At 41.0% G+C, this 23131-nt stretch overlaps 1 protein-coding gene across 1 annotated transcript in view; it reads left to right on the top strand.

The window, feature by feature from the left end:
- The window catches only part of GLS (glutaminase), a 94540-nt gene extending 71490 nt beyond the window's left edge, over positions 1 to 23050 (top strand). The window contains exons 15-18 of the mRNA XM_049773201.1: positions 15457 to 15518; positions 16471 to 16547; positions 16629 to 16692; positions 20806 to 23050. Of these exons, the coding sequence (XP_049629158.1) occupies positions 15457 to 15518; positions 16471 to 16547; positions 16629 to 16692; positions 20806 to 20962 (360 nt within the window). The 3' untranslated portion in view covers positions 20963 to 23050. The remainder of the gene's footprint in view (positions 1 to 15456; positions 15519 to 16470; positions 16548 to 16628; positions 16693 to 20805) is intronic.
- Positions 23051 to 23131: the final 81 nt, after the last annotated feature.

The raw sequence follows: 23131 nt of genomic DNA, 5'->3' as shown, positions 1-23131 counted from the left end.
TTAAATTTTTATTTTTTGGCTTTTCGACCACACCCGGCAGCGGTGATCAGGTTGCTCCTGGCTCTGTGCTCAGGGGACCATATGAGATACCAGGGAATCAAACCGGGTCCTTCCTGGGTCAGCCTCTTGCAAGGCATGTCCTATCACTCCTGCCTCTCACATTTGCTTTTCTTATTTTTTGTTTGTTTTGCCCACCCAGGTGCTCAGGGATTACTCCTGGCTCTGTGCTCAGAACTCACTTCAGGCAGAATGGGGGAAATATGGGATGCTGGGAATCAAATCAGGGTCGATCCTGAGTTAGTCTAGTGCAAGGCAAACACACTATTACTCACACTATTACTCCAGCTCCTCACATTTGCTTTTAAAATAAAATTTATAGTAAAAATAGAATTTTATCATGAAAAGATGAAATTTTCATAGACTAAACATAAGCAAAATCACAAAAAATGTCAAATATACCAAACTGAAAGCAATATTGATGTTAAAACTATCTGTTCAAATATTCTTACTCTTATAAATTGGCAGAAAATTTATCCTTTTTTTTTCTTTTTTGGTTTTGGGGTCACACTCGGCCCTTGGGTTACTCCTGGCTCTATGCTCAGAAATTGCTCCTGGCAAGCTCAGGGACTATATGGGATGCTGGGATTCAAATCACCATCCTGCATGCAAGACAAAGGCCTTACCTCCATTCTATCTCTTCAGCCCCAATTTATCCATTTTCTAATGTTTCTTCCAGTATTGTTTTTATAATTTCAGGAAACAAAAAAAGCTAAACAGTTCATTCTTTTCTGAAGTTGACACCCCAGTTAATGTGTCCATAAATAAGTGTCCAGGACTCTGGTGGGTTTCTAGGTTGTCCACTTTCTTAGTCTCTTTCACTCAGTTACCAAATATTTTTTTATATAAGAAAATTTGTCTTGTGCTTTTTTTCTCTTCATCATTTCTAGTAGTACATGAAGACTTTCCTCGCTCAGTTCAGGTCAATATTATATAAATGAAAGATTTATACCTTGTTTTAAATATATAATTTATACCTTTTAAATAACTTTACCAAGAACAAATTATGCCATTAAGTTTTAAGTAGCATACAATAATTCAAGTTATGTAGCCAGTTTAATTTGACAGGTACTAGCTCATGTTATTTAGCATGAATGTGGTATTCATGATTCATTCAGCCAATATAATTTCCATTTAATATGTTACACTAAAGTACTAGGATATGATTAATGAGACAAATATCCAACACTGGATATTTGGTAATATAGCTACTGGATAAATTACTAAAACTTACAGTGACAAATTATTCAGAGTGATACCTGTAAATCTCTAGTACATTTTAGATTATAAGAGGAAATAAATTTGTGTATACCACTATTTTATAAATTTGTAGCATTATGTAACACATAGCCAGTGTGGCAGAATGTAGGAACATACATACCAGCCTTAAGTAAAATCTGGGTGTATGAGGAAGGAATGGATGCATGGCAATAGTTAGCTGCATTCTTTTTGTTTTTTGTTTTGTTTTGTTTTGGGGCCACACCCGGCAGCGCTCAGGAGTTACTCCTGGCTATGTGCTCAGAAATAGCTTCTGCCATCTCAGGACCATATGGGATGCTGGGAATCAAACCTGGGTCTGCCTTGGGTTGGCTGTATGCAAAGGCAAATGCCCTTCTACTGTGCTATTACTCTAGCCCCCAGTTAGCTGCATTTGTGGGGACCTGGGGTCACACCCACAGCGCTCAGGGTTTACTTCTGGCTCTGTGCTCTAAAATTGTTCCTGGCAGGCCGGGGGGACCATATGGGATGCCAGGAATTCAACCACTGTTTATCCTGAATTTCCCATGTGTGAGGCAAATGCCCTATTGCCTAGCTGTATTCTTAATGTTTTATTTCTCTTTAAAAATGTGTAAGCACAAGCTAAAGACACAGCACATTTGAAAATGATCTCTCCCCATTGCCCAGAGTCATTGTCCAGAGTCCTTCCACCCTGTCCTGCTGCTCTGGAGAGAAACTGAGACTCAGCCCAGGGTGTGGCTTCTATGGCAGAATGTTGGCTCACGAAAAGTCCCCAGCTCATAAGGTGGAGGCAGAGGCACCATGAAACCAGAGAACTGATTTGGTTGTGGGATAAAGTGGAAAGCGCAAAGAATAGTCTTTCTTGTATCAGTCCAATTTTCCCTTGCATTTCGAATAAAATATGATTTTGATTTAAAAAATGTGTAAACATATAATAGAAAAAATAGTAAGTTCTAGGAAGAGAGAGAAAAAGACCATTTTATCTGGACAAATAGCTAGTGTTTTTTCCTGAAAGGTAATAGTTAAGTTCTGAATGAGTGAAAGAAAAAAGTGGGGTGGGACTAACAAATAGAGTCTTGAAGATGCCAGATAGATTGAAGTTTAGGATAGCTGGGTGCTGAACAAGGCAAAGGGAATGAAATTGGAGAAGAATAAGGAAAGGTGAGTGGAGGTTGGCCCAGGGGAGAGCCCACATTATGAAGGGGTTTCTCACTTTTTAATATGCATCTGAGTTTTATTAAGTGTGTCCTGTTTTTATAAAGGTGTAGGTTTGTAGTGCTTCAGTCTATAAATTTAAATTTCTATAATCTTCATTTTTCACAAGCATCATACGTTCCTGTTGCTCCTAGTACTATGAATGTTCTCTGGGAAACTTGTAGCACTTTTGGTATATTAAGAATTTGGTGGGGCTGGAGAGATAGCACAGCGGTGTTTGCCTTGCAAGCAGCCAATCCAGGACCTAAGGTGGTTGGTTCGAATCCCGACATCCCATATGGTCCCCCGTGCCTGCCAGGAGCTATTTTTGAGCAGATAGCTAGGAGTAACCCCTGATCACCGCCGGGTGTGGCCCCAAAACCAAAAAAAAAATTGGTGTCTTTGAAAGCACAGTGGAAAATGTAAAGGATTTTAAGGTGTGGGATGACAAGTGTTATTTGACTTTGAGCACTGCCTGTGAAGGATGGGTTTAAGAGACAAAAGTTGAAATTCTGGGCCTCACATGAGATATGTATAGTAGAAAATGAAGAGGTACAAAAACAAAACAAAAAAGAAAATGAGGTAGAGGTGCAAAAGATAGTTCTGTATCTTAAGAGAGATTTACAGATAAGTGGTGGGTAAAACGATACCAAATTCAGCTCCAGAATTTTAGTATGAGTGAGGGCAAAATATGGGAGTGTTTTACTGAGATAGTGAACAATGGGAAGCAAACATGAGATCAGGAAAGTTAGTTAAATTTTGGGTTGTTCAATCAGGCTATTTGACTGTGGCTTAGAGAAAGGGGATCACTTTTCTAATACAACAAAAAGCAGGTGGAATCTGTAAGACAAGACTGGACTAGTGATAGTAGCAAAGGGAGCGTCTACTTTGCCCATCTTAGCATGGCCTTAGAATTTAATTCTCTTCTACTTGGGGGAGAGGGAATAGGGGCATATTCAGCAGTGCCCAGGGAATACTCCTGGCAGGGCTTGAGGGACCATATGGGGTGCCAAGAATCAAACCTGGGTCCACCACATTCATGGCAAATGCAGTACCCACTGCACTACTATTGCTCTGGCCCCCCTGACTATTCTACCTTAACCTCACTTGTGTGTCACTGTGAAGAAGAAAGGAAATTGCTGTCTCGGTCAGGTAAAGGATTTTCTCAGAAGCACACTCACTGGCCAGACTAGCTACAAAGAAGTCGGAGAATGTCTAAGCTGGTGACAGAACTTTATGAGCTGTCAGCGTGAGGAGTCAAAGCTAAGATATGTTTGAGATTGCTCTAGGAGACAGTAAACGCAGAAGTAAACCAGAGATGAACATTTTAAAGATAGGAATAGAGCAGTGGGGATCTGTCGAAAACAGGAGAAATGTCCAGCCTATTGTTATATTAGGAGTCAAGGACAAGTATTTTACATAGTAAGGGACAGTCCCCCGTACGCTGCCAGAATTCAGGTTCAGGTATCATTGCACATTCTGCCCATCTCATTTCTCTGGTTGTTAAAATATTATTTAATAAAGCTGGGAATTTAAATGATGGCAGTGTTTTGTTTTATTAGAAAATAAAAAAAAATTGGTGCTTATGTTGGTAAGCTCTTCATTTGTTTCTCCAATCAGAAGTTTTTTGGCTTTGAAACTAATTACCAAAACCATTGGAATTGGTATCGTTTGGCTGCTGTTAGAAAACAGACTTCAGAGGCTAGAGAGATAGCTAAGTGATAGGGTGTTTGCCTGGTATGCAGCCGGCCCCAGGACAGACGTTCATTTCAAATCCCCGGTTCCCATATGGTCCCCGAGTCTTCTAGAAGTGATTTCTGAGCTGCAAAGCCAGGAGTAACCCCTGAGCGCTGCAAATGTTGTCCTCCCCCCCCCCCCCCCAAAAAAAGAAAAACCATTTCAGGGTCCTACAACAGGTAGGGCACTAACCTTGCATTCCGTAAGCTCCATTTCTCTCTGTCTCTGTCTTTCTCTTTCTCTCACTCTCCCTCCTCCCTCCCTCACACACACACACACACACACACACACACACACACACACACACACACGCACGCACGCAAACACACTACTTCATTTATGAGCACTGCCGGGGGTAGCCCTAAACTAAAACCAAAAATAAAGATCCCATCTTCAAAGGAGAAAGGCTTTCAAGAGACTACAGGATAAGAAATGATCAATAAGAGATGAAACTCTTGCCACAAGAAAGCATCTCCCAAGAAAAAGGACATGGGGAGGCAGGTGGAGGGAGCTAGTCGATTGGATTATAGAATCTTAAGAAGTCTTAACGGAGCGTTTCTACTGAGAATGAGTTGTAGACTTCCAGGGGATGATGAGGTTTCAGGGAAGAGAAGATTATTCAGGTGGGAGAAGAACTGAAGGTATGAGAACACTGGTGGGTGGAAAGTGCGGACTTACAGGGATGACAATCCACTATTGCCCCATGTTTTCTAGATGGGGTAATAATTGCAAACTATTGTAACATTTACCATGCCAGGCATGCTGTATATTTCTGTTTGAACACACTTTTTTGGTTCTTTTTGTCACACTCACTGTGCTCAGGTCTTAGTCCTGACTTTGAGCTCAGGGATCACTCCTCGCAGGGATCAAGGGTTGTGAGGGACTAAACCTGAGTTGTACTTGAGCAAGGCAAATGCTCTAACCAATAGCCATTGTACTCTCTCTTCAGCCCTGAACCCACTAACTGATGTTAATTAATTATAGGGTTATAAAACATTTTTATTGGAAGAGGAGAACCAGAAAGATAAAAATTATTATCAGTGCTGTACAAATACCCTTGGACTTTAAGGAAAACACCCTTTTTGGGGACTTGTTTTGCTTTTGGACTATACCCAAGGATTTAGGGACTTTTGAGGGCCAGGTGCTGAAGGGGTACCCTCCTGGCAGTGCTTTGGTAGGACTTGGGAATATATGTGGTGCAGCAGATTGAACTTGGGTCTCCTGCTTGCAGAGTATGTGCTCAGGGCCACCGAGCTTTTGTTCTTCAAAGTAGTAGTTGCTTTGGCCTTGGACTTGTACATCTGTACTTTTCTCCCATTTGCTGCTGCTTAATTACAAGTGCTGTTTGTCAGAGTGCACACAGATTCTGTTAATGTCTTTCATACTCAGGGAGAAACGGAGACTTTCTTATGAGGCTATTGGTATCTTTTTAGATCATTCCTTGGCATTGACCAGAAAAATCTGAGCCACTAAGATAAGAGCTCATTCACTGGCTGCCAATGAAGTTGCAGTCCTTTTTGTTCCCATTCACCCTAACCCAAACTCACATTTCATCTTGAGAGATGGAAAAACAATGAAGATTATGTTTCCAACATTTTCCCATTACAGTCTTGAAACGTCAAATGGGACTGTTCTCTTATTTTCCTTTTAAAAATAAAAGCAACTTTGATTAGCACCTCAATAAAAATTAGTCTCATGAGAAAATTAATTTCCCATCATATGGTGGTTGGTATTTTTTCCCATCATTGGACCACATCCAGTGGTGCACAGGGATTATTCGTTCTTCTGCACTCAGAAATTACATGTGGCAGGCTCAGGAGATAAGGGTGCTGGGGATTGAACCTTGGTTGGTCACATGCAAGGCAAATACCCTACTCACTGCTATCTCTCTGGCCCTAACCCATCACATGTTATAGTATTTTTACTGTATTGGTGAGGAAGTGACGGGTTTTGTTAGGAAACCTCTGATTTGGTCTTCGTAGTAACCAAGAATGTCATAGATGTCAGCAGACTATGTTTGAGCCCACCCCTGCCTTCTAACAGCATTATTTATTACTTTGTTCCAGTTCTTTTAAATACTTCAGCCTTGGGTTTCCTATCCTTAATAACAGAGACAATACTACTTAAACCACTTGGCTGAGTTCCAGAAGAGTAGATGCTTCCTATTAGCTATTTTCTGACAAATAAAAGATTATTTTGTCTTTATGAGTTGCCAGACTAATGCAATTGCTTAGGGTTTTTAGTTTAAGAATAAATGGAGAGTGGCCCAGAGAGATAGCACAGCGGTGTTTGCCTTGCAAGCAGCCGATCCAGGACCAAAAGTGGTTGGTTCGAATCCCGGTGTCCCATATGGTCCCCCGTGCCTGCCAGGAGCTATTTCTGAGCAAACAGCCAGGAGTAACCCCTGAGCACCAATGGGTGTGGCCCAAAAACCAAAAAAAAAAAAAAAAAAAAGAATAAATGGAGAAACCCAACTACAAACATGCTTGTAATCATGGTACTTAAAGATTTATATTCAAGGGGCCAGAGAGATAGCATGGAGGTAAGGTGTTTGCCTTGCATGCAGAAGGACAGTGTTTCGAATCCCGGCATCCCATATGGTCCCACGTGCCTGCCAGGAGCGATTTCTGAGTGTAGAGCTAGGAGTAACCCCTGAGCGCTGCCAGGTGTGACCCAAAAACCAAAAATAAGTAAATAAATTAAATAAATAAATAAAAGATTAAAAAAAAAAGAATAAATGGAATAGGGCTGTAGAGAAAGTCTAGACCAGTGGTCCTCAAACTATGGCCCGCGGGCCACATATTGTATTTGTATCTGTTTTGTTTCTTCATTGCAAAATAAGATATATGCAGAGTGCATAAGAATTCGTTCATGAGTTTTGATTTTACTATAGTCAGACCCTCCAATGGTCTGAGGGACAGTGAACTGGCCCCCTGTTTAAAAAGTTTGAGGACCCCTGGTCTAGACATTAAGGTAGGAGTTTTATGAATGCAGCCAGGTGTAACCCCTGGATTAGCGGTGTGGCCCAAAACAAAATTCTCTCATTGAGCCTCCTGAGCTGACATAAAATTTGGAAAGATGGCCATAAAACTGCCAAACTTCTATTATCATAACGGATAGTTCCTAACTTTCAGAGTATGTTGGTCTGGATTCATTTTGTCTCTATAATATCTATTGGTTTATTTTGGTTTTACTTCTTATAGTGCTCAAGGCTTACTCCTGACTCTGTACTCAGATCTAGGTTGGCCTCTAGGCAAGGCAAGCACCCTGACTGTTGTACTACCGGTCTGGCCCTCTCTCTTAGTCATGGGGAAGCTTCAGTGAAGCATGTGACAACATACTCAATGGGTTTAATCATAAAAGCACTCCACTTGGGCTGTGCATATACATCTGAATAGTCAGTAAGCTTTGTGGTAAGAAAAAGAGGAAATGTCTTGGATGACATACATAGATTTTAGATTTATTTTCTAGATTGTCAGCAAGTGATAATTTACATTTGCTGGCAGTTTGACTTGTGCTTAGCTATTTTATAATAGGTTTGTGTATTTTAATCAGACCTTAGGACAAAATTTATGAAAGAAGGGTGAAAACATTTTTGTTTCAAGATTATATAAGGCTAAGTTGGTATGTAGCTTTTAAAACAAAATCGTATCTGGAGTGATGATGGTTTATTTAAAAGATGAAGAAGAGTATCCGTGCTACGACAACAGATACTGCAATGAGATGGAAACAAGAGCACAGTTTTACGTCATACTGGAAGTGGTAGGAACAAAAGGCTGGTTTTTCAAAAGGCTTTTATTTTTTTATTAAAGCCTTTCCAAATGGGCTGAATTAGGCTTTGTGTGAAGACAGAAACTAATGAGCAAAAAAAAAAAAAAAAAGGAAAGCACACATTTTGCATTTGATAATAGAGTTGGAAATAAAATCCTTGGGAGTGAAGGTGTAAAGTCGTAAATCAATTTTCCTTTCCATCTCCTCTCTTTACATGTCCCTCCTTCCCTCCCTCCCTTCCTTCCTTCTGTCCTTCCTTCCGCACAGGATCTTTCTGAGTTCGATCTAAAGTTTATTACTTCTCTGCCCCTTGGGTAGCAGATCAACTCAGGACACTTGAAAGGTTTTTATACAGTTTTTTTTTTTTTTTTTACTTTTTTTAGTTTTGGTACCACACCCAGCTGTTCTTAGTACTTACAATGGCTTGGTGCTCAAGGATCAAAATCCCAGTCAGGGTCATGCAACCCAAGAATTTTACCCTCTATATAATTTCTTCAGCCACTTTGTAAAGTGTGCAGTGGTCTGCTTAGGCATAATTGGGAATATATCTCAGCTACTTCATTATTTTATGTTGTATGAGTTTGAGCCCAAGGGCTTTAACCTCACTGACATTAATACAAATATCTTTACTTAGATTATATAAGCACTGTGTATTTAAAGCAAAGTTTAAATTTAACAGTTGTTTATTTTTCAAGGGTGCTCAGTATATAAGTATAAAGGAATAGTATTACATAACAAATGTTTTGTATGAGTACAAAATTAGGGCAATTGGAAGAACAAAAGTCACATTCAATTTTTTTTCACATTCAACTTTTAAATAAGTTTAAAATGAATAGAAGAATTACAGTATTGAAAAGTTAGCAATGTCATATTTTATACTTGTAAGATTGATAGAATTCCCACTTCTGGCTATTTTAGGAAAAAATGTGAGATTTTTATATGCAAGCATAACAGTATTAAATGAACTCGTGAGAACTCTTTATAACATTTTTTGTTCTGTTGTCTAAGGTAAAGCTATCTGATTTTGGAAGTTTCTTCCAAAGATTTGCTAAAACAAATGCAGGTAGTACTGAAAAATCTACACTATGAAAGGAAAACTATTAATATTCCATTGTTTAAATTTAAGTGGCCATTTGTCCAAGTGAAGATTTTTGTTTTATTCTTTTCTTTCTTTCTTTTTTTTTTTTTTTGTTACCACAGAAGAGCGCAGGCTTTAAGCATACAAGCCTTTAGGTTATATTGTGGTGACTGTTCTGTGTATGCTCTTGTTTGCTCTGAGAAATGATTCATCAAAACAGTTTCCCTGCCTCTGGCAGTTACTGTTAACTGCTTATTTTTTGAATCTGGGCCACACCTTATCAGAGGCTTTTTATTTTTTGGTTTTTGGACCACACCCTGTGACGCTCAGGAGTTATTCCTGGCTATGCACTCAGAAATCGCTTCTGGCTGGGGGAACCATATGGGGTCCCGGAGTCTGCCTTAGGCCAGCCTGGTGTAAGGCAAACGCCCTGCCACTGTGCTATAGCTCTGGCCCATCAGAGGCTATTTTTAACGAAATAGAACTCAAGTATTCATTGAAGGATTAGGAAGCAGAGTGCTCCGTGGTCAGCACATCTGGATTTGCAGAAAGTAGGATGTTCTCTTCACTTTGCTATGCCACGGAGTCACTCCGGGGAGTCAGTTCTATTGGGAATATATGTGGAACTCTTGCAGCAGACCAGGAAGTGAGCACTCCCTCTATGAAGGAAGGAATGCTTAACTCATTCAATGAACACCCACGCACTTTCTCCAGACTCTTCATTGCTTTCATCTTCTTTCTTGGCATTCTGCCAGTCACTCAGTTCTTGATTTATGAGGACCTTAAAATTTTATAGGTGGCTGTTTGCTTTAGTAGAGACATATGTCAACTCCATATATGTTCTTGAACTGTGCTGCCTCCTGGTAATTTCTTATATAGAGTGAATGCCACTCATCTTGCAATCACCACCTCTCTTGGGAATGGGCTGACCCAGTTCTGCAGCTAGCCTTGTATTTTCACAAGGAAAATAGGAAATGTTACCTTTCTTTTTATGGAGAAGACAGGTGAGAAACATTCAGTTGTTTGCAAGGATCACTCCTAACAGTGCTTGATATGCATAGGTAGTGCCAGGAATCAAACCAGGGTTGGTTCAGTGCAAGACAAATGCCTTAAGTCTTGTATCATCTCTTTGGCCCTCAGTGATACCAAAAAGAGGTACACATGGCTGTCAATTCAGGGATCACCTCAGAGAGGCTCAAGGGACCATATGCAGCACCAGGAATTGAACCCAAGTCAGCCATATGCCAGTACCTTACCCAATTCATACTCTCGCAGAACTTTATAAAAGACTTGTGGTTCACATACATGTGTTCACTGAAATAAGCCGAGGTTCTTTTGTTTAGATGGACTAATACTTTAAAGAATATACTATATTAATGGTGTGCATGTCAGAACTATGGGTTTCTCTTGAACAGTGAGATAATAAGATACATAAGCAACCAGGTCCAGCACCATAGTAAAGAGGGTAGGGCATTTGCCTTGCATGCATTTGACCCTTGTTCAATCCCTGACACCCCATATGTCCTCCCTCAAGCCTATCCAGAGTGATCCTGGAGAGCAGAACCAGAAGTAAGCTGAGCACTGCTGGAAGTGTCCTCACAGTGGAAAAAAGATACAGAGGCAAATAAATCATTTGGTTGGGGTGGAGTGCCATAGGCTAGGTAGGAACAAGTATGGGGGGTGGGTTCTGATTTAAGACATCCATGTACAGCTTTATGATTAGCACCTCACTGAGAAGTGGATAGGTGGAGAAAGGATGGTTTCAAGTCATAAATATAGCCAACTGGCTTAGGAACACAAGGGCCAGTATGAGTTGTAGCAGGGGTTAAGGAATTTTTTGTTTTGTTTTGTTTTGTTTTTGGGTCACACCTGGCAGCGCTCAGGAGTTACTCCTGGCTCTATGCTCAGAAATCACTCCTGGTAGGCTCGGGGGACCATATGGTATGCCGGATTCAAACCGATGACCTTCTGCATGAAAGGCAAACCCCTTACCTCCATGCTATCTCTCCAGCCCCATGGCATTTAATTGACTTCATGGCACATGGTGTCAGTATGTGGATGTTTGTGGGTATCTGGCACGAAATAATATGGGCAACACTTGTTGAAGAGGAATGTGTGGTGGAGAGGAGAGACTTTTAAGAGTTTTGTGGAAAGGATGAGTTTGACTAGGACTCTGGATGTTCCCAAAGGTAAAGAAAGGAGCAGAGATATCAAGGACAAAAACATGGTAGTAAACCCCAGTTTGCTCTGTTTTGGCAGAGAAGGAACTTTGTAGACTGGAGAATCTCACTGCAAGGTTAAAGAGTTTAGATATTTTATCAGGAACGATTGGGATTGCTTATTTTATACTTTGGCTGAGACATCTTTACAGTGATAAGAGCAGTATTTTGAGATGTTTTGAAGGATGTGGGGAAGCTTGAGAGGCTGGAAGATTATCGGGGAGAACAATCTAATCTGTAAATGGTCATAAATGTGGTGTTTTGGAGAGAATAGGTGGCCAACCCATTTAAAAATGGAGATACAGGCCCGGAGAGATAGCACAGCGGCATTTGCCTTGCAAGCAGCCGATCCAGGACCAAAGGTGGTTGGTTCGAATCCCGGTGTCCCATATGGTCCCCCCGTGCCTGCCAGGGGCTATTTCTGAGCAGACAGCCAGGAATAACCCCTGAGCACCACCGGGTGTGGCCCAAAAACCAAATAAATAAATAAATAAATAAATAAATAAATAAATAAATAAAAATGGAGATACTACAATGTTCTGTGATCTAAATTAACATGTATTAGTTAAATGTGCTAGAACATGGGGAGAGAAGTGGGGAAGAAAAGACCAGGTCTCTGCCTATGAGGATATCTGTTTAGAATGGAAAGGCAAGAGATGTTTGTGAGATGCCAGATGATGATATACTCTAAAGAGGATGAGCATTGGGGTAAAAGAATGATGCAAAGGACCAGTGTACTACAGTATCTGATCCTATTTGGGAGAGAAACCTGAAAGAAGCTGGGCAGGGGGATCCTTACTGCCTGAAGAAAGGGTATTGCTGACAATAGCAGCTGTTGCCCAAGAGCCTAGAGCCCAGCAAGACTTGGCCAGAATAGAGTGACTGCTGTGAGGGATAGACTAGGAACTGAGACCCAGCAGCCCAGGGAGCAGTGTTTACTGTCCTGAATGCTGTATGTAAGGCCACTGGAGTGTGTTCAGAAGATATCTGAGGAGGCAGGGTTGGTAAGTCAGAGGAACAGTTAAGAGGCTCTTGCTGGTTTTTGTCGAGAGAAAGTGGTGACGTGGAGCTTACCACAGCAATAACCAGGATCTCAACTAGACTTTGGAGGGAGAGCAAAGAGGACTTGTCAAGGAGCTGATATGGGTTGTGAGAAAAACAAGGAATGCTCCAGGATTGATTGATAGGTTGCGTTGGCATGAACCTCTCAGCATGCTGTAACCTCCCATATATATGCACTGGGGTCCTGGATTCCCTAGATGGCTGAGAGGACCACAATGTATACCTCTACTTGGGTTGTACTTTATTTATTTATTTGACTCAATATGTGTAGTCAAATATAGCAATTGTGTGAATGTGTCATCCCAGATATGAGACTAGGAAGAAGAAAATTGGGCTGAGGGGAAAAGGCAGTAAAAATCAAGTTTATTTTGGTGCATTCTCAAGATGTTTAACATGTTAGAGGCAATGTCAGGCCTCTATGAGCAAGGTCAGTTGAAGCTAAATTTTGGGGGGTAGGCGGGGAGCCACCAGAGTTTGCTAAGAGGTTTGCTGTTTTTGTTTGAACAGAGTGAACAGTGCTAGTAAGTAGAGCTGCAGTTAATGTTTTGGAGAAAAGACTACACCACCAGGTGAAGTTTTGTGCCTGTTGGTGTGCGTGAGGCCTTTGAGAAAAATAGCAGGAAGCAAGGGAGGCGCCTTTGGGGTTTCAGGCTGGGAACCGGAAAATGACTGCAAAGCAGCCAAAAGGAAAAGTCACCACATATATATATATATATATATATATATATATATATATATATATATTCCCCCCGCTTTGAGACAAGGTTGGGGGGGGGAGGAAGCTAAGGGATAGGGCGGGGATGTGTTGGAAATGTCAAAATGAATCAGGACTGAGTTTGATGACTCCATAAATCAAACTTACAATGGAGACATGATAGTGTGAAACAAATTTTCAAAAAATTTCAGAGAACTGACAACACAAATTACTTGCAGAAATGATACATTGAAGGAAGGTTACCAACAGGCTGTCTGTCAGTCTTTCAAAATATATCAATTTGGGTCTGTATTAAGTGTCTGTAATAAGGGAACCAGTCAAGGGAGGAAATAAGTTCTGGAAATTGAAGGTGTGAGTTTGAAGAAGTCAGTAGTAAAGAAGTGAAACCCAGAATAAGGAAAAACAGATTCTGCATTCATGTTTGCTGGGTTGGAAAGAATTGGTATTATCAAGCAATTATCTGTGGTCAGGATCATCAGTTCCCAGACTTCTGTTCTCAAATTCCTGAAGTGTGAAAGGAACCCAGCTTAAAAATGGAAAACATGAGGCCAGAGCGATAGTACAGTGGAGGGCATTTGCCTTGTACACGGCAGACCTGGGTTTAATCCCCAGCATCTCAAGTAGAGTAGATAAGGCGTTTGCCTTGCACACATCCATCCCTGTTCAATTCCCAGAATCCCATATGGTCCCCTGAGCCTGCCTGGAATAATTTCTGAGTGCAGAGCCCAGGTGTGGCCCCAAAACAAAAATAAATTTAAAAAATGAAAACACAGAGAGTTCCTTGTAATAGCCCATCAGAATTCTACAGCTTCCTGTGGGTCCAAGAGTACAGAGGAACTGAGGACCCCAATTATGAGAGAGAGCATGGTCATGTGGGGCAGTGGGTTTTAAGCCAGAATAGGATTTGTTGGAATCACCTGAGGATTTTTTCAAAGATTTTTCCCTAAAATTGAGGTGTTGATATAGGATTAAAATTGGGGCATTTCCTCATATGCAGACATGCATGCATGGAACCACATTGTGGGTGATTCTGTTAGCTTTGTATGTTCTGGACTTACAGTCAGGAAAAGCTTAAAACTAGAGCAGAACTTCAACTTCTTTCTATCTGTGGACTGCCTCTAGTCAGAAACGAATAGTCAGGAGCTGGAGTAGCAGAAAGGAAGCTAATGGTCTAAGGACTTTTTGATGGAGAGGAGTGATATAGACTGATATCTGCAGAAAACTGCAAATACTGAGTTAGAGCACCTTGGTGTGGTTAGTTCCAGAGTGATTTACAAGTTTGGAGGTGGTGGGAAAAGAAAGCCCTAGTGTAAGGCCAGTTTCTGATTTCAGTCTTGAAAACTCCTCTCTGGATTGTGACTGTGAAAGTATAGCTGGGCCACTTTCAAATCTTTCTGCCCCTTTTTGTTCCACTTGTATGTCCCCTATCAGTTGGTTTATCCGGAAGAAAATTGCAGCTGCAAAGTCTACAACAACAGTGAACATTTGTGAAGTATTTACAAACCGTTTCCGATAGTTTGACTTTTTCAACAAAAGGGTAGGCCAGCCATTATGAACACAGCAAAGTTCAGTGGCTTAAAAAGATACCTTCCTTCATCGTACCATGAATTACAAGGACAAGAAGGTGTATAACTTTGAGAAGAATATACACTTCTTAGGTCACAGAGTTATTACTTCATATGACCCTGACTTGATTGCTGCTGTCTCCCCCAGTATTAGAGCAGGGCCTGTGCCACCAGCTCTGGCTTTGCTTCTGTCCCTGCCATCTATGGAGTGACCTGCATATCCACGAAGGGAGTCTGTTCTTATGTTTGATCTGATTGTGTTGGTTTGGTTTTGGTTTGGGGGGGGCCACACCTAGAAATGCTCAGGGTTTATCCCTAGCTCTGCACTCAGGAATTACTCCTGTCAATACTCAGAGGATTATAGGGGATGCCGGGATCCAACATGGGTTGGCCGTGCATAAGGCAAATACCCTACCTGCTCTACTTTCACTCCAAACCATTTGATCTGGTTGATACTTGTCCTTCATGATTTCCAAAGACATCAGCGATTATTGATTGGTGAAGACAGACTGTAGGCAGGGATTAGATATATAGAACCATCTGATGTTTTGCAGTGATGGGTGTACATTTTACTAGTTTAAAGGCATCTGTTCACAGTATGAGACATTCTACATAAACAAGGTTCTAAATCATTTGAACAAGATTCTAAATGTGGCTCCTGTATAAACTTTTTGCTAACAAAGTGTACTCGTAGTAACTCTTTTTTATGCAACCCACGTGAAGTGTTCAGAGCATGTGAGACTTTCTTCCTCATAACAGAAGTTTATTCTGTTTATTGGTTTTCCCCCTGTGGATGCCTGAACTTTCTTTTCTTCACAGGTAAAGTCAGTGATAAACCTTCTGTTTGCTGCTTATACCGGAGATGTTTCTGCCCTTCGTCGGTATGTGAAAGGGCGGGTTTGCGTGTGCTCTCTAGAGGTTTATGAAGTAATTTCTGGCTCCTTTTTTTTAAGTACATTTTTTTAAGGCTTACCTGTCATAAAATGACTGTAGGGCTGCCTGCTGAACTGATTTCTTGTATTGAGTTGCAATTGAGCTGGAAGAGGGAAATGTGTGTATGCTGAATTCTTTATTTCTGGGGATAAGCACTTTCTCACCACTGAGCCTCCTCTCCAGTGTAACTTCTACTAGTTCTAATGTCCAATTGGTATTTGTATTAACAATAATGTTATAAAGGTGAGTTAATAAGATACTAGATCCGAATTGTTCTCACAGTGATGGAGGTGTTTCTTAGCTCATAAAAGATGTCAATCATAAAATAATCTAAAAATGGATCAGGTTAGGGTCACAGAGAGACCATGGGGGGCAAGGTATTTGCTATGCCTGCTGCTGACCCTGGTTTAATCTCTGGCACTGTCTAGTCTCCTGGACTATACACTGCCAGGAGGGACCTTCAATACTGCGGCTTGTGGCCCAGACCCCCAGCTCAATAAATAGCATTAATATATCTTCAGCTTACACTGTTATATAGTAATTACCTTAATTTTAAAATCTACTTTATGATTAAAAAATAAAATTGAATTAGTGCTTGTAAATGGCACTGCTGACATGTTAAAGAGTCTTAGAAAAGCATTTCACCCTAGTGGTTAATTTCTTGCCCTCCTAAGATACAGACCTTGGCCTAACTGTGCCCAGATTTCTGAGATTTGAGCGTGCTCTATGTGAGAGCAAAATGAGGGTGTGAGATGAAGAGACATGAATGAATCCAGGACACTGTCTTCTCTGGATGGTCCCACAAGTGATCCCAATGAAGGTGACATCTGTCTCATAGGACCACTAAACTCATGATCATTGTTACAGGCTGACTTAATTAAAATGTCGACACATTTTCAGATTCGCTTTGTCGGCCATGGACATGGAACAGCGGGACTATGACTCTAGAACAGCGCTCCACGTGGCTGCAGCAGAAGGTAATGCAGGAACCGCACATCTAGGCAGTTTGGGGCTTCCTTTCCACCCGGTACTAAACTCTGCTTTTGTTTTGGATGTAGGTCATGTTGAAGTCGTTAAATTTTTGCTGGAAGCCTGCAAAGTCAATCCTTTCCCCAAGGACAGGTGAGCACGTTCATTCCCTTCTAAAATAGAAGTGCCAGTCAGCATTTCAGTGTATTGGGCTGAGATAATTTAGTTACCCTGTGTATTGGAGACATGTTTCTACTTTTTCATTTATTTTTGGTTTGGGGCTACATCAGGTAGTGCTCAGAGCTAACGCCAGGTGTTGCTCGGGGATGTGACGCAGGGGATCGAACCTGGGTCCATACAAGGCAATATAAGGCAGGCACTTCTCCTGCAGTAATATCTTTGTAGCCCCAGGAGACATTTTTCAGCCTTTTACTGTGTCTCACAGGGCAAAACCTAAGTAACCTGGTTCCTACATACTAAATCAGCCTCTAGTTCATTCCTGATTTCAAATATAAGAAATATTCCATATTTTTTAGGTCAGTCAGACATTTGATATACAATAGAAAGAAAACATTTGTTTGTAAGGAAAAAATTAATCAAATAACTGTCTTCAGGGTGCTTTCCCCTACAAAGAGGCCTAATAAAAATGTATCATCACTGTTGTAAACCTGTAGACAAAACAAACAGAGATTCCCAAAGGTCTAGAGATTTGGGTGGTATTGGTGTTCAAAGGTTTTGGAGGCCAAGTTCTAATTGTTTTTGGGAAGAGATATTTGTAGGCAGTAAGGGAGAAAAGGGCACTTTACCTGTGAAGTGAGAGTTGCCTGAAACGTGCTCTGTGATTCTCTTCTCCATCCCGGTCCCCTGCTACTCACCTTTCAGTAAATTGTGCTTCCCACATGGCTAGTCTGGAGGGAGGATCCAGTTGATGTGCCTAGTTCCATGTTTGCGTGTACTTGCATGTTATATAACCAGTTATGTAATTGGAGTTATATAAATGGATGAGTCAGAATAATGACATATAAAGGTTCAGAAGACTAGCAAGGAAAAACCCTTTTGGATATGTGAAGACTCTTTGTGACACACTGACTCTTCTCTACCTTATTAGATCCGTTTAATAAAGTTTATTGTTTAATGAGCAGGTTAGGTTTTATTTCAGCTTGCAAGAAATGCAGAAAATGCTGGTTCAGTGTCTGACAAAAATAATTCTTAATATAGTAGCACTTTGATTTTATAAGCATTGTACTACTTTGGTTATCCAATTTTAGTCCTAAAATTGTTAAGAAACATAATTAAAAAGACCTTTCCTGGCAATCTGAAACCTCATATAAGGGAGAGAGTCCTCCCTTTTATCCCCAAATGTATTGCCCATCCAGCTCTTTCTAGAGCAGGGAACTGATGCATCCACCCCTACCAGCCCCCACCCCACCTTGCCCACATGTACACCTCATGTTTATAATTGCAACCAGAATACCATGTCACATATTGGAAATGTTAACTGTGCTGTGTATATTCAAGAATTGAAATGGTTTAGTTTTTGTCCTAAATTGCACTCTTTAATGTAGAAGTAGAAGGAACCTAGTAACTGTTTTACTCAATTAGTCTAGATTATGAACTAGACCCAAGACTCTTTGCTGTTTCATAGAATATGTGTCACCTCAAGTTATAAAAAAAAGGCTTGAGTGAATTTAGTGTCTTCTTATAGAGCTGATCTTTCACATTTTTCACAGAACCATAATTGCAAAGCTGGTATCTTCAGTTAATGTTTAGATTCTCCAAAGAGCCAGATAATTCTGAACTACTCATGGCTGAAGTTTGCCCAAGCAACATAGTGTAGTGACAGTTGACTTCCGGACTGAATGAATGAAAGCTAATATAAAGTTAAAGGAACCTAATTTGGGATGGGGATGGAGGAAATAATAGTTACTTACCTGATTTTTAAAAATAAATGTTTTTTTTTTCCAAATTAGATTAGTTAAAAGCCTTTCAGTTCCATAAGGTGACCCCATTAAGAAGTTCAATGATGGGCCAGAGAGATGGCATGGAGGTAATGCATTTGCCTTACATGCAGAAGGACGGTGGTTTGAATCCTGGCATCCTATATTGTTCTCCGAGCCTGCCAGGAGCAATTTCTGTGTGTAGAGCCAGGAGTAACCCCTGAACGCTGCTAGGTGTGACTCGAAAACAAAAACAAAAAAGAAAAACAAAAAAGAAGAAGAAGTAGTTCAATGATTCAGGATGGGGCTGGGGGAAGGAATGAAAGAGGACCAGCTAAGTGTTTAAAGAGGTGCAGGCTGGGACCAGGGCATGAGCCTTGGAGAAGTTAAGTCCTGAGAGCAGAGAGAGCTGGGAGAGAAGACAGACCTAGAAGCTTGTAAATGATGCAAAGGATCTGGCTCTCATTTTCTGGGGTTGAGTTTCAGAGTTGTCTGTTTTCTCTTACAAAAGGCTAAGCAGCTCATTTAACCACTGCTTGAGCACCTTATTTCTGATGTTAAAACAATACTTTTCTGATGTCAGCTTCCTGTCTGCTTAGGTGGCCAGGGTCCCAGTGACTGTCTGCTGCCATCCATGTCCCAGTTGTATGCAAAGGCCCAGAGACATGGTGCCACTCAGGCTGCCAGTGGTATATCTATTGACACTAGGGCTGGGGGAGCACATGGTTCCAGGGACCCTGGTACTCTCTCCCAGACCATCTTACATTTCTTATTTTCTTCAGCCTTTATCTGTAGTACTCAAATAGCACCGCCCCCAAAACCCACTTATAGGAAAGAAGCATAGTTTTTCCAGTTATGTCATTGCCTGATTAGCCCCTGGACAACTTTCCTTACTGGAGATGAAATGTCAGGTCCTCAGTGGCTGGTGTGACTCCTTTAGGGCATGCCGCAGCTCTCTGAGGTGACGGTTATGTCAAGTTTCTGAGATTTAATGTGATTTTGAATTGACAGTAATAGAAATTTTCTCTCCAAAATCTACCTACACTCTCGTTGACATTTCATTCAAAGAGATCCTTAGAACTTTTTTTTTTTGGTGGGGGAGTCATACCAAGCGGTGCTCAAAGGTTACTCTTGGCAATACCCTGGTACCTTATGAGGTGCTGGGGATGGAACCTGGGGATGTAAAGCAAGTGCTGCTCAAGCCCGTAGACCCTTTAGATTTTTTTTTTTGGGGGGGTCACACCCAGTGGTGCTCAGGGGTTACTCCTGGCTGTCTGCTCAGAAATAGCTCCTGGCAGGCATGGGGGACCATATGGGACACCGGGATTCGAACCAACCACCTTTGGTCCTGGATCGGCTGCTTGCAAGGCAAAAGCCACTGTGCTATCTCTCTGGGCCCAACCCTTTAGATTTTTAATGAACTTAATAGTCAGGAATACTAGAGGGCTTGTCTGTTTCTAGGCCATACCTGGAGGTACTCAGGGTTTACTCCTGGTTCTCTATTCAGAAACCACTCCTGGTGAGCTTGGAAATCATATGTGGGGTTCAGGTCAGCACATACAAGACTAATGGTCTACTTGCTGGCTTATTGCTCCAACTTTCTAGAGAGACTTTTTTTTTGTTTTGGTTTCTTTTTTCTTTTCTTTAGTTTTTTTTTGTTTTTTTTTTTTTTTTTTTTTGAGAGACTGCTTTTTGTTTTGTTTTATGTTTTGGGGCCACACTTGGCAGTGTTCAGGGATTACTTCAGGCTCTGTGTTCAGAAATCACTTCTGGCAGACTTAGGGGATCATATGCGATGTCAGTGATTGAATGCAGATCGGCTGCTTGCAAGGCAAATGACCTACCTGAGAGACTGTTTTATCTGTCAATGCTAGAACTCTCCCAGAAGCACTTAGCTGCAAGACCAAGATCTTTCCTTTTGTTTTTTTTTTTGTTTTTTTTTGGGGGGGGGGTTTGGGCCACACCCGGTAACGCTCAGGGGTTACTCCTGGCTATGTGCTCAGAAGTCGCTCCTGGCTTGGGGGACCATATGGGACACCGGGGGATCGAACCGCGGTCCGTCCAAGGCTAGCGCAGGCAAGGCAGGCGCCTTACCTTCAGCGCCACCGCCCAGCCCCCTAGACCAAGATCTTTCCATCAATTCCAAATGGTCTGAGACCATTGTGAATTATAAATCCATTTTTTTATTGCTTCCATTAGTTGTAATACTGTTAAACTAGCTAAACTGGAATGGCCATTAATCTAGCATTTGAAAATCTAGAAACACCAGGTGATCATCTTTGTATAAATGCCAGCAAATGGTCCACTTCACCCTGTGTTCCTTGTTTAGGTGGAATAACACGCCCATGGATGAAGCATTACACTTTGGACACCATGACGTATTTAAAATCCTCCAAGAATACCAAGTCCAGTATACACCTCAAGGGGACTCGGATGAGGGGAAGGAGAACCAGACTGTTCATAAGAATCTTGATGGACTATTATAATACTCTTAATCCCCAGAGGAAAAATCACTTACCGGTTTAATTGTGGAAAATGACTATGACGAACGTGTGTATTTTTACCTGGTAGTGATGTACATATTACAACATTTGTCGTTTCAGTGTCACTGGAGTTTTCTTCGTTGTACGCACAGGACAAATCTGATCTCTTTGGGAAAAAAATAGAAATAAAACAATCTCCCTCCATAATGTGAGCGATATTTACCTCGTGCACTGTATAATTTGATGTAAAAGAAATAGTTACCAATGCTAGCTTAACTGTGTGGTCTTCACAATTTATTCTTGTGTGTTTTGTGAACTTTTCAATTTATGGTGATCTGTTGAAATGCACTTATAAATGAAGCTCTGATGTATAGTCTCCAAACGAGTGAAAGCTGCTTCTAGTTAGAAGCAAAACAGCGTGATTTTCCTGACTTACATAGCGATTTAGTTGGAGTGTTTGAACAACTATGCACTTCTGATTGTGTGTTTAAAATGTCTGCCATCTCCCTTGCTTCATGATGTGACTCTTTAAAAATTATGATAGTGAACAAATGTTAGTAGGATAGGCCAATTCTCATTAGACTTTATCAGGGAATCCGTTCAAGCTGTTTAGTGACCAAAACACACGTGTAAATGTAGTTCTAACTTTGAAAACCTTTTTCCTTTTTCTAGATCCCCTTAATCCAGCCTCTCTTTCCAACCAGTTAGCTATTGGTCTCTTTCCTTTAGCTGGGAAAGTGGGTGCTGGACCTACTATGCAGTTCTCATGTTTGTCACAGGAATCCAGAAAATAATTTTTCCATTTTCTGACAACCAGACTCTGATTCTGCCATTTGTCTCTAGAAGGTCAAGCAGAGAAAAAAATGACTAAGTACAAATTAATCAAGTTCCTCCTAGAAACGGCATTTGTTATTACAGCTTTTTGAGATAGTTTGTTTCGAGGGTAAAGATGAAAATTTCAGAAGTGCTCAAAGTTAGCAAAGTTGTTATAGCACAGGAGCTATAAAACACATAATATTTGTTTATAAACCTGTCATTGAATGTCTGCATCAGAGTCTAGTTGAGGGACCACAAGGTACTCCAGCTTTCTCCTGATGACTGTAAAAGTTTTGGTTAGAACCAAAAAAAAGAAAGAAAAAAAGAAGAAAAAGGGGGGCCAGAGCCATAGCACAGCAGTAGGGCATTTGCCTTGCACAGGCTGCCCAGGACGGACCTAGGTTTGATCCTGGGTGTCCCAAACAGTTCTTGGAGCCAGGAGTGATTTCTGAGTTAATAGCTAGGAATAACCCCTGAGCATCACTGGGTGTGTGGCCCAAAGCCAAAAAAAAAAGAAGAAAAAAATTTTGGTTAGACTATAAAGGCGAGTAATAAGACAAGGCTACTTTGTTTTAAGTGAGATACCTGATTTGTCTTGGAGACAAATTACACATAGATTTTAACTTGAAGTATCTCAGAGGTTTAGTGGTATAATAATGAGGATTTCTGATATTAAACACACACACACACACACACACACACACGCATACACACACACTTCTGAAACTGTATTTAGTAAAGTAAATTGACCTTATTTATAGGAATGCCAGTTGTTATGTTAATATAACAAAACGGTGTTGATTCTCCTTTCTCTGTATATTACTGCTGCTTCCAAACTTCCAAACTTTATTATATGGAAATTGGCCTCTCCAGTGTGAGTGGCTTTCAGCTGTTTCAACTCAGCTTCCAGTCTAAGCCAGTGCTTCAGCCAGTATCTGCCTCTGACCTAGACAAAGCCACGTTTGGTGGGCTCTGTGGCCAACACTCCTTAACCAAGCAGCACCGGGTAGGTCAGTCATTCCCACACATGTTTCTGTAGGAAATGTGGAGGGTGTTCCTGCCTTGTAAATCTCTCCAGCACTACAGATAGGTGGTATTCTCCACCCTGCACATGAACAACATTATCTCCAAAGATAGAGTGAAGGAGACACTCTTTAACCAGAACCAACTGCCATCACTTTGCTGGAACAGCAGCTTGTTCTGTGTGATTAGGAAGAAACACTGATGGTGTGGTTTGAGGATTATCCATGTTTCCAAGATCTTTCTCTAATAAAAACAAGTTCCGACCATTATTTGGGAACAAAGAAAGGGTTTTTCTGTTGTTGTTGTTGTTGTTGTCGTCTTTTTCTCAAATCA

Source organism: Suncus etruscus, chromosome 5, assembly GCF_024139225.1.
Source record: "Suncus etruscus isolate mSunEtr1 chromosome 5, mSunEtr1.pri.cur, whole genome shotgun sequence".
In the NCBI taxonomy this organism is placed as follows: domain Eukaryota; kingdom Metazoa; phylum Chordata; class Mammalia; order Eulipotyphla; family Soricidae; genus Suncus; species Suncus etruscus.
Note: the sequence above shows the minus strand (reverse complement) of the source record. Positions and strands in the feature narration are given on the sequence as shown.